This window comes from Antechinus flavipes, chromosome 6 (assembly GCF_016432865.1).
Source record: "Antechinus flavipes isolate AdamAnt ecotype Samford, QLD, Australia chromosome 6, AdamAnt_v2, whole genome shotgun sequence".
NCBI classification, from domain to species: domain Eukaryota; kingdom Metazoa; phylum Chordata; class Mammalia; order Dasyuromorphia; family Dasyuridae; genus Antechinus; species Antechinus flavipes.
Genome location: NC_067403.1, coordinates 237,540,914 through 237,553,479, shown reverse-complemented (window position 1 = coordinate 237,553,479; position 12,566 = coordinate 237,540,914). Strand labels below are relative to the sequence as shown.

The following is a 12,566-nucleotide window of genomic DNA, read 5'->3' as shown; positions in this document are numbered from 1 at the left end:
ATAGCTCCCAAAGATGGCTGATAAAGTATGTTACTCACTTCCTGAGACAGGGGTGCAATCAGGATGCAAAAAGAGCATTAAGTTTTCCAATATGACACCATGCAAATTTCTTTGGTTTGAGTATATTTGTTAAAAGAATTCTATTTTAAAATGGTCAGGAAAGAAAGGGAGAACAAATCACTAGAAATTCCAAAAAGAAAAAGAGGGTCACTGAAACATTTTTTAAATGCGCAGACAAGGACAAGAAGGAAGATAGGAAGGAAGCATAAAGGGTGACAGCTTTAAAAGTAACATGAAATTTTTAATGTAATTTTTTTAAAACAAAAGCAAGCAATATGAAATGGAGACTCATGGTTTCATGTTTTGAATTCTACTACGTATGAGGAAATTAAGGGAGGGTGCATTTACATTCTGGATAAAAATAAATTAATAAAAATTAAAATTTTAAAACTTAAATTAATAAAATGAAGGTTTACCTCTTCTGCATATGATTTTCCAATTCCATCAGTACTTCCTGTGATAACTGAAAAGAGAAAAAAAGACAAAGTTTAATGTCTAACTCATAAAAATTGTACTAAAACAAAGTTATACAAAATCCTATTCCTTTTATAAACTAAAATCTTCCAGACACTAGAGCAGAAACATCATAAGAACAGGCCTCAAGCTTAGCACAGTGGTCCATTTGGCCTAGTATTTTGTCTCTAACACCAAGTAGCACCAAGATTTGTTTTATGAAAGGGCAAGGATACCCTTCAAGATGTCAAACCTTAAAAGATTAAGGATGTAGTCCCAAACTTCCTCTTTAAAACTATCTTCTGATGCTCCTGAAACTAATCAAGATGAGAAAAGACCAGTATCAGAATTGGAGGGCCTGTAGGGAGAAGGGCACACAAATACATTGCTGATCGATCTGAGAACCATTCTGGAAACAATTTGAAATCATGTGACATAAGGTGTTTCACTGTCCTCAAACTCAGTGATCTCAGTGTGGGACACATACATCCTAAGGAAGTCAAAGACATGAAGAAATGCCTCAGTTGTATCAATAAATTCACACTAGGACTTTTATGATAGAAGAAAACTAAACAAAGTGAATGTCCAACTGGAGGAATGGTTGAATTATATTTACTTATCAAAGTTTTTTTTCCCCCCCCAAAGAAATTAAAAAAAAAAAAAAAGACTTCTACTGTTTGGTCACTTCAGCCATGCAATTCCAGATCCCTTTGAGGTTTTTCTTGGCCAAAATACTGAAAGAGTTTGCCATTTTTTTCGATTCATTTTACAAATGAAGAACTGGAGCAAACAGGGTGATGTGACTTGCCCAGGATCACATAGCTAACAAGAGTTTGAGGCCAGATTTGAACTCAGGAAGTTGAATCTAACATCTTCCAGATGTGGCACTCTATCAACTACTAGCTGTTGCCCCAGGAAATAAGACAGAATGAAGAAAACAGCTGTCAAGAGAAGAATATATATGACAATTACAAAAATATAAATAAATACGCCAGAGAATAACACACTTCCCTGGAGAGACAGGGGACAAGTATGGATGTGAATTATTGCATACACTATCAGATGCAGTCATTCAGCAATAATTGGTTTAGTTTATTTCTTTGTTATAATCAATCAATAAATCAACAACCATGTAATAAATTTGTATTATGTAACAGACACTGTTCTAAGCACTGGTAATTGCAAAAAAGCAAAAACAATCCTTGATCTCACGGGCCATATGATTTACATATGGCCCATGGAGTCTACAACAAGTACATCTCTTAGGAGAAAGAAGACAAATACAAGATATCTCTGACGGTATTTTAATCCTGTGGTAAGATATTTATTAGAAAGTGGCCAGAAGTAGAAAAAATCCTTAAATAATTCCTCAAAATTGCTGTATACTTACACAAAGCTCTTCTTATCTCTTTATGCTCTAGAAACTTATCAAAGCATTACTTGCATCAAACTGCAAAATTCCAGGAATTTCCAGGGATCCAAAGATCCAGGATTCCAAGACAAGATAAACAACATCCCATCTCAATCACCACATTTTAAATAAACTTGAATGCCATTTCTTTTCTATCTTCTCTCATCTGGATAATGGAATCCATCATTTGACTCAAATTAGGTGCACAATAGTAGAGTACTAGACCTGGAGTCATGAAGACTCAGCTTCCTGAGTTCAAGTCTTGCTTCAGACACTTCTCAGCTATATGACTCTGCACAAGTCACTTCACCCTCTCTGCCTCAGTTTCTTCACCTGTAAAATGAGCTGGAAAAGGAAATGGCAAACCACTCCAATGTCTTTGCCAAGAAAACCAGAAAAGGAGTCAGAAAGATTCTAAGATAACTGAAAAATGACTCAAGAACACAAGCTTCAACTAGGAGTCCTTACTTCCCTCCAGATGATTCACCAGCTCCTCTCCAGTTCCATTAGGTTTCCAATGAGGTGGTATCAAAATAAAACAAAATAAAACCACCTAATGACAGTTTCCTAGGATCTATCTTTTTGATCTAAAAATTATTATTCTTTCTGGACCTCATTAAAGCTTTCTTTTTTAAAGGAGTCTTTGCAAAATGAGACAGCACTTATGAACTGGCTAAGTATCATGCACAGTTAGTCATACCAGTAGAATAAAAATTTTCTATTTGGTTTCTAAAACTCTTCTTGATGACACTGGCTTTTGTACTCAGGACAATATGCTGACCTGCACTGAGCTCTATTCTGGATAAACCAATAACTCGAGATGATCATCCTACAAATTAAACTTGGATTAGTTTTCCATAAGTATGTATTTTATATACTTGCCCACACTGAAGCTTACCCTTGTTTATTCACATTTTCCTTCTTGTGTTGTAATGATAATAATTTATAATCATAAGGCACCTTAAAGTTTATGAATACATGTCTATGCACCTCTCAGATTGACTAAAATGATAAGAAAAGATAATAATAAATGTTGGAGGGAATGTAGGAAAACTGGGACACCAATGCATTGTTGGTGGAGTTGTGAAATGATCTAACCATTCAGAAGAGCAATTTGGAATCATGCCCAAAGACTTTTGATAATTCGATATTTGGTAACTGGACATATTCTTTGATCCAGCAGTCCCCTACTGAATCTGTATCTCAGAAATCATAAAAGAGAGGAAAGGAATCATATGTGCATAAAAATTTGTAGCAGTTTTTTTTTTTAGTGGCAAGGAATTAGAAACTGAAGGGATGTCCATTAGCTGGGGAATGGCTGAATAAGTTATGGTATATACATGTAATGGAATATTATTGCTTGGTGAGAAATAATTAGTGGATTGATTCCAGGAAAACCTAGAGAGACTTACATCAACTTATGCTGAGTGAAGTGAGCAGAACCAAGAGAACACTGTACACAAGTTTATGTGATGATCAACTGTGATGGATGTGGTTCTTTTCAACAATGAAGTGATTAAAGGCAATTCCAACAGATTTGTGATGGAAAGTGCTATCCATCTCCAGAGAAAGAAATATGGAGGATGAATGTGGATCAAAGCATAGTATTTTCACTTTTTTGTTGTTGTTGTTTTTCTCTCATGTTTTTCCCTCTTTTGATTTTTCTTGTGCATCATGACAAATGTGGAAATACATTTAGAAGAACTGTACATGTTTAATCTATAATGGATTGCTTACCTATCTTGGGAAGGAAGGAATAAAGGGAGAGAGGAAGAAAAATCTGGATTACACAAGGTTTTGCAAAATTATCTTTGCATGTATTTAGAAAAATAAAATACTGTTTAAAAAATACATATGTATTCTCACTGAATGCTTACGACATCCCTGTGAAGTACATATTATTACCCTTATTTTCTAGGTGAAGAAACTGAAGCTGAAAATGGAAAAGTGGCTGCTCTGAGTCACAAAATGAGAGTGTGAATATAGGTCTTGTGATTCCAAGCCCAGAGCTCTTGCCAGCACTATTTCTCATGATCATGAGGCCAAAAAACACCCTAAAAACATATAGCCTTTGACCAAAACTCTAGACTTAAGTACAATTAGTCATAAATAAAATAGCAGAACTGTTACTAGATCTAGTCTTCACAACCCTAGATTATAGTACGTGAATGTCGAAGTATAGTGAAGATACAAAATTATTTATGGATTTTTAAAATTTGATTATCTTTAAAGAACACTATTTTTTTTTTTTTGTAAATCTAAAACTGCCTATTTCACATGATTCTAAACCAGTTTTCTTGAACTCAACCCTAAAAATAGTCTAGACACCTCCAGACTAGATCAGTTCTAGTAAAATGCTCCAGAAGATGCGGCTCTCTAGATATTTTTATATGCTCAAAAATTGTATAAAACCTCTAAAATCAAATCAAGAACAAACACACAATATCAGATTTTCTAAGTTAAAAGCAAAACACTAAACAAACTATTCAAAAAGCCCCCCCCCCAGAGAACATAGTCTCTATTTTTCTAGTGGCCATCAATTTCAAATTAAACAAATTTATTTCCTTAGTACCTACTTTGGGTTTGGCACTATGGGAGCTACACTGCAGTCTAAACACAATTTGTATCAACATATGCACTAAAAACTTGGGACACACTTCATATTCAATTCATAATATACTGTTTGCAACGAGTAAATGTTAGAGAAATAACTTGATTCTTTACCACCTATAAACTTCACTCCAGATATTTTTTAGGATCCAGACAAAAAAGTCATTTTTCCAAATCCTACTACTTGTGCTCTCCAATATGGAAGGTCCTGTCACTTATTTCACAGGATTAAAGAATGTTAGAATTTGCAAGTTAGGACTTCTAAAACCCTCTCATTCAATCTGTAGGTGAATATATATCTCTGTAACACCCCCAAGAGTAATCATCCCTTAGTTCAAACCTTCGCAACTTTTTCCTTATATCAAGCATAAACTTTCCTTTCTACTACTTCAACACAATGACTCTCACTTCTGCCCTCTGGAGTCAAGCATAACAAGTCAAATGAATAAATTTCCAGAAAAATCTTAAGGTCATAAAAAGTTTATTTATGGAAATATGATCACAAAATGATATCTGAAATACAATTGGATCTTTTTAGCTGTCCTTCCAGTCTAGCCATCTAATGGCATGGAAAAATAATGGCAACTGAAGATCAGGGATCACTTTCCTATCATGGACGAAATGACAAATTCACCAGCATCTTATACTTATATGGTGCCAGCCTTCCTCGGATATATAACCAGGATCAAATAATCGCTAAAATTGGAGTTTCTGCCAAAGATGAAATCAAACATCCCACCGAGCACAAATAAATCACTTCATTTGATTCAAAAAGAGGATGATGACATCTGCCAATAAATAAGATGGACAACTTTTAGGAAAACCGTCCCTGGTCACAGACGATGCCATTCTAAAAGGAAATTGTCTAGTACTTATTTCATCTTAGTAAGATAACTGTGGTATATGCCATAACGATGACAGGCAGCGTGGTAGATTACCAAGATTCAGAGTCAAAAGACCTAAGTTCAAATCCCATCTTTGGGTGATCCAGGATGAGGCAATTCTATTTTCTGTGCATATGAGATGATTTCTAATGGATCTCCCAGTTCTACAGATCCTGAGATCTATCTATCCACTAACATTACAGTGTCTAAGGATATAGAACTATGCTATTTGGAAACAAGACACTGACTATGTAAAGTTAACTTGTCAAAATTCCTTGAACAGGAAAGATCAGAAGTTGAGAAGAAGGATTTGAATTCCAGCTCTTCTCCATATTATCTGTGTGATCTTGAAAAAGTCATTTAAATTCTCGGGTTAAAAAATACATATACTTATAATTTTTAGAGTCTCTTCAAGCTTTAAATACTATGATCTCTGCTTATTGTGAACTGGATTTAAGTTCAAGTGACCAAATCCTAGTAGAACAACATAACAACTTCCATGGTTAAGACATAATAGCTGTTAGTTTCTACAAGTACTGTTTAAAGAATATTATAAATACTGTAATTTTTTGACCTGTTAAGTAACCTAATTTCAATTAGTTATATCAAAAATTGAAAAAGATAAGCCAATACTAATTTACCAATCACTTATCAGTCACTACTTTGATTCAAAATGGCAGAATTCTCCCTTATAGTAAAAGAGATAAGCAGCATTAGTCTGCCCATTGATCCTGCTTGACAACTTAGGTTCCATTTGACACCTGGGTTCCAATAACTCTAGACAACAGGAAAGAAACATGCTTCCTTCTCAGCCAGGAATTACACTGAACTGAGTTGTCTTTTAGTGGCATTTTCTTTATATTCTTTAGGTCCTTGTATTCAATATTGTTTTGCCTTTATTTAAATTATTATTAATCAATTCCTGCAAGTTTTCCACTTGCTACAGCTACCCAAGAGTCACTGGACTTGAAGGAGCAAGGGGATGATGGTCAGAGTAGAAATTAAGGAAAATCACTTTGACAGCTGAGTGGAGAAAACTGGAATGACACTAGGATGGAAGCTTTGTCAGAGGAAAAAATGAGAGATGTTCAAAAGATAGGACTACAACAACAGGACTTGGAACCTTGAATAGGATGTGAGAAAGTCAGTTAACCAATAAGCATTTATTATGTACCTACTATGTACAAGAAAGAGGCACTGGAGTAGATTTAAAAAGAATCAAAAGACCTCACAATCTAATGAGGGCAACAACAAGCAAATAAATATATACAAACAAGTTACATAGAGAATAAATAGAAACAAAATAACATCAGGAAGGCCCTAGAATTACAAATATCTGGAACAAGTTTTCAAAAGATAATGAAATTGTAGCTGAAGGAAGTCAGGAGGCAGAGATAAGGAGAGAGAACATCCCAGGCATGGAGCTCAACCAGAGAAAACACGCCAAGTCAAAAGCTGGCAGAGCTTTCTCATGAAAAGGCAAGGAAGCCAGTGAAGAGTAGAAGGTCCTGGATAGTGAGCCTCAGTGATTGGGAGGCTGGTGGTTCTCTCAAAACTAACAGAAAAGTAAGACTAATGAAAGGTGGGGAGGGGGAAGAGGGGAGAGAAGGGAGAGAGTGGAGGGAGTCAGAGGTAAGATAATAATTTCAGTTTGGGATATAATAAATTTGAGATACTGGTGGGATATCCATCTGAGATGCCTTAAAAGGCATTTGGTGATGAAGGACAAGGGCTCAGGAGAAGTTAGAGCTAAATAACAAGATCTGAGAACCATGCAGAGATATGATAGTTGAATCCACAGGAGCTAATGTAACATCTAGCTACATCTCAATAAGATATTAGAGGAAGAAGAAAAGATAGCCCAAGACAATTTTAAGAGACAATCACCATTAGCAGACATAACTAGCAAAGGAGATTGAGAAAGAGCAGTCCGGTAGGTAGGAAAACCAGGAGAGAATAGCCATGAGAAGAGAGTGATTAACACTATCAATGACTGTAAAGAGGTCAAGTAGGATGAGAACTGAGGAAAAAGCAATTGAATGTGGCAACTGAGAGACCACTGGTAACTTTGGGGAGAATAGTTTTGTTGGAAAGATAAATTAGAAAACCTAATTATAACGGTTAGAAGGGACTGAGATGGAGGAAGCAAAGACATTAGCTGAAGCTATTGGATCTTTCTCAAGGAAAGGAGGCAAAGATGAATCAACTGAAGGGTTTTCTAAGGACAGAAGGGACATAGGCATGTTTGTAAACCCATCAATAAACAGAACAATTGATAAAAGTTTAGCGAGAACATGGGAATGATGGAAGGTACAGCCAGTTGGAGAAAACAAGATAGGAAGGAATCGAAAATACACATAGAGTTGACGAGAACTACCACCTCTTCATGTGAGACAGTAGTCAAGGAGATGCGGAGTAGATATCTGAGTAATATGAAACAAGGAGAGAAGAAAAAGACCTCGGTGAATAGCCTCAGTTTCTATGGGTTAGGTAGGAAGCTAGGTTCTCCGCTGAGGGAACCTCTTGTGTGGACAAGAGATTTGAGGAAGGATAAAGGTTCAGACAAGCGACTATGATGATCAGGACAGTGAATTACTTGGGGGCCATCAGCAGGGAAAGAGACTGGGGAGAGGGGCAGGCATGTAAAAAGAATTCCTCTGCAGCAGTGAGCCCAGTGGACATTACAGAACAAATCTGTAGTGGGCCCAATCAATAATTTTCTCCAGCTTTGTTCAGCAGCACGAGAAGATACATGAAAACAGCAGATGGTGGGAATAGGCTCAGTCTTGGAAAGAAGTGATCAGCAATAAGAAGAAGAGACAAGGCAATGAAAGGTAGAGGAGAGAAGAGAGTTGAACTGATTCACCAAAGGATTTTGACAAAGAAGGGAGAAGGGTGTAGATAGTGCAAAGGCAAGGGCCAGGGAAAGAAGTGAAGTGTGAACAGACTAGAAGTCTCCATGAAGACAAAAATGCAAAGGTATAATAAAAGCCTGTGATTGGATAAAGAAACTTAAAAAAGTCTTCAGCCTTTCCCCAATCAATGAGCACCTACTTTATTTTTAGGTCTTGATGACTACACAAATTGATGCTATACATTTTTTTTAATAAGCATATGGGATTTTCCCTTTGTTTTTGACTCCTCAGGAGTAATAAATACCTAGTAGTGGGACTGCTGGGTCAAAGAATATGTAGGTTCAGGCACTTTTCACAGGCAATTGTAAATTTAGAGCTCTCTTTCTTTAAAGGGGTCTCTTGCTACATGATGAAGTATGACCTCAGAATCCCTTCCAAGACTATGAATCTTCTGGAATCAATAGACAATATTACACAACATTTTTCCCATTTTTGGTCCCAATTCTTTACTTCTTCCAGGAATGAGGCTTCAGCTGAAGCAAAGCAGTGTCAAGTGCACCAGGGATTCCTTTAGAAGACCCAGTTTGGAAGCCTGCATCAGTCACTAACTAGCAGTGTGATCTAGGGCGAGTCCCTTAATTTCTCTGAGCCATATATTCCCTATCTACAAAATAAGAAGCTTGGATGAGATACTCTCTAAGGGCCCTCCCACTACAAAGACTCTCTGATTCAATGAGTTCAGTGTCATCATATTTATGTAAGCTGGAATTATCCATAGCAACCTAAAGCAAGAAACAAGGATGGTTTCATTTCGCTATGAAGTCAATAGTCTTGGTGATCTGCTTTTTAAGTTCTGCTATGTGTCTGTTTTTTGGGTTTGTTTGTTTGTTTGTTAAAGAAAAATAAATTAGGGCAACATCTAAATGATAAAATCCAAGTAAGCAGGAATAACCTTGGGGATTTCTTGCCAGTTTTATATATATATTTCCCTGCTGAATAATAAAACTTAAGAATTGTGACTATTCTTTGGAATTAAAAAAAGCTCTAAATTACAGAAGTAATTTGACAAGCTAAGTAATAATCTCTAACAAGATAAGTGTTGGAGGTTTATCTGCAGCTCTGAGACTTGACCAAGATAGTAAACATCAGCTCTGCATGCCCCATGTTTCTGGTTCTTTAGACAAAGGAACAATACATACACACATCAAATGATGATGATCTCAAGAACAAAACTATTTCACAGAATCATAATTTTTGAGGCCAACAACCTTATTTTACAGTTAAAGCAACTTGTCCAGAGCAGTGAGGTGACATGTCCAGTTTCCTACAAATCAATGACAGAGGCTAAAATCCAGTTTTCCAGACTACTAATCCAGACTTCTTTCCATATATTTGCATTTTAACAAAAATACATTTCTAAAATTCCATTCATATACCATTCCATACCTTCTACTTATGCTGTTTTCAGTTGATAGTTATTTGCATATTGCTTCTTCCATTCAAATGTGAGCACTTTGAGGGCAGGGGCCATGTTTTCTTGTCTTTTCTTTGTATCTCCAATACTGGAGGCGCAGCATCTGGGCCACAACTACCTCTTTAAGAATTAGTAGCCATCCAATTACAACTCACACTTATATACTGTCTAAAGTTTATATACCACCTTCCTCAAAATAACCTGAAGTGTTATGCATCCAGGAATGATTGCTAGAACAAAAGCATCATGGATGGCTCTGGAGATATGATGACAAATGCAAAGCAGTTTTTACACTCAAAAAGCTTAAGTTTCATTTCATTATCCATCTGAGTTTAACAACAGCCACGTTCTCACAACTCCATACATGGCTTAGTCCCCAAACCAGCTGGTCTTTTCTCCTTGGCCTCCTCACTCAACACATCCTACACATAGCCAAGAAAAACATTCTTCACTCACCATTTTCACTGGGTTATTCTGATAAGAAGCAACACAAGCACCAAGTACAAATGGAGGATAACAGAAATACTACTTTAACGCTCAGAATCAGGTAACCTGGGTTTGAATCCCAATTCTAATGACTACTGGCTGTGACAGCATAGGGAGGCCATTTAGTTTCCATGAGACCCGGTTTCTGTAAAGTGAGAATGATAAAAACCTACCTCATTATAAGAAAAGCACTGTATGAGCCTTCAAATACTACATTAAATTAAATTTTATAACACATTCCATTGTCTGGTTCTTCAATATTTTCACTCTACAAGTCCACCATTTTATCTTCCACCTCCTTTCTCCCCACTACCCTATAAAGGCATTCTTCTCAACACAAGCTACCTGTTGCATGCCTCTGACCTTTCTCCTAACATTCAAGTCAGGTCCCCCTCCTCTAAAAATCTACTCAAGATTCTCTGCTTTCAGCAAGTCATCCTGTCATCCCTAACACTCTCATTCTACCTCCTGACACCTCTCTCAACACTCCCTCTGACTCTCTGTCCTCTGCCATTATTCACACCTGGACATCCCTTGGTAAGCACTGTCTTTTTCACGGACTGTATGTGATCTATATTCTCAACCAGACTGTAAATTTCTCAACCACAAGGACAGTCACATTTAATATGACATTTCGCATGTAGAGGGCACCCAAGAAGTGATTCTGTTACTGAGTGAAAATATCCTTGTCAAGAAAGGAGTTGGATCTTATTGTTCCCAGTTTTCTACCAGTCTTTCCAAGGCAGAAACTGTAAACAGAGCTACACCATGGTCAAAAAGGAAATCTGATGCCAATCTTGTGAATAAATCGTTCAACAGATACTTAGTAAATATCTACTATGTGAGATCAATTATTTCCTTTTCCTTATTCAACACAGAAATAAACATAATTCAGCTTTCCAGGAAATATAATTAGTAGAAACTGAAATAGGCCTCAGTACATGCTGAGTCTATAGATAAACTTTCAAAGGATGCTGGGACTCTGTGACCAAAAGAAATGATTTTTATTGCTAAAGATCATCATTATCATGTTCCAGGATGGGTGTGAAGTGAACTAGCCTCTGAATTAATTTTCAGCCCCAGGAGAAATGGGAACTTTGACTATTTTGGTTTTGCAAAAAAACAAAGCTGACATTATCAAGGCAGATGCAGTTTACTCTCTTTGACACTCATGTTGGCTTCTTCCAATTAACTCAATGGTTATGGTAATAGTTCTATCTTAGTACAGAAAAAACAGATGAGTTAAGGTCCTTCTCGCAGGGAAGACAAAAAAGAACAAAATTCTGCATTAGTACCGTAACTCCACTTAGGAGATAAAGAAGATGATACATACTGTTTTAATATCTAAGGAATTGAATCGTGGTAGAGGGAGAAAAGACAAAGGATCATGAGAGAAATATTCTAGCAAACAAAGCAAGAACCTAAAATATGTAAGTCTTTGAAAAGACTGGACCTGGCAAGTATAAAGACGATCCTTTTTTAGCATCCAGAAGTGTCCAGTTTGTTAGAGGTTATATAAAATACTAGCAACTGACCAGTGACTAGTTTCCAGAATTTTTTTTAGTCAACAAAAATACTTGAGTTTGTGTAGGTTAAAAATATTCTATTCTTTGTCCTCAACTTGCAAAGAACAGCTATTTTTAGCAAGAACCAATCAACCTTATCAAAATCAAACATCAAAAATAGACTAGAGGAACACTGGAAGCAAACACACTATTTTTAGCTCCTCTGCCTCTCTTCACCAGATCCTGACTGCGAAGCCCATGCACGAGTGCTCAGTTATTCCAGGCGGGTCCTCCTCGTGACCCTTTTTTTCCCTGAACACCTGAATGCAGAAAACACTCGATTGATTAAAGATTAATACCGCCGCAAACCGTGACAGCTGCCTCTCGTCTGAGTGTTTCTGGGGAGGGGGAGAACAGGGAATGACAGAGAGCTTGCATCAGTATTCCTCCTGGGGATCTATTACATGGAAAGAAAATTGCTATTTCAATTCCCTTTTGTTGCTAAAAATAGCAGTCCCAATTGATTCCAGCAAACAGGGCACCGGCTGAGCTACGCCGAATTTAGAAGCCACTGAAGTCCCAAAGAGTGGCGCTAACGCAGGTCAACACATGCCAGCTCATATCGAACAGAGAACAAAGAAGATAAGCACGCGGGCTGCAAGTTAATCAGACAGCAGCGACTTCCTGCATCTGTATTAAAGCAAGGCAGAGAGAGTGGAGCAAAGTCAGAAAAGACCAACGTGAGCCGGGTTCCCACTCCCATGGAAATAGAAATTATTTGGCGGGGAAAGAAAATGGGGCTGGTCAAAAATGGCCTATGACATACCG

At 37.0% G+C, this 12,566-nt stretch overlaps 1 protein-coding gene across 1 annotated transcript in view; it reads right to left on the bottom strand.

Moving 5' to 3' along the window:
- HSD17B12 (hydroxysteroid 17-beta dehydrogenase 12) overlaps positions 1-12,566 on the bottom strand; it is a 132,302-nt gene that overhangs the window by 82,934 nt on the left and 36,802 nt on the right. Inside the window, exon 2 of the mRNA XM_051967473.1 lies at positions 477-523. Coding sequence (XP_051823433.1) covers positions 477-523 — 47 coding nt within the window. The remainder of the gene's footprint in view (positions 1-476; positions 524-12,566) is intronic.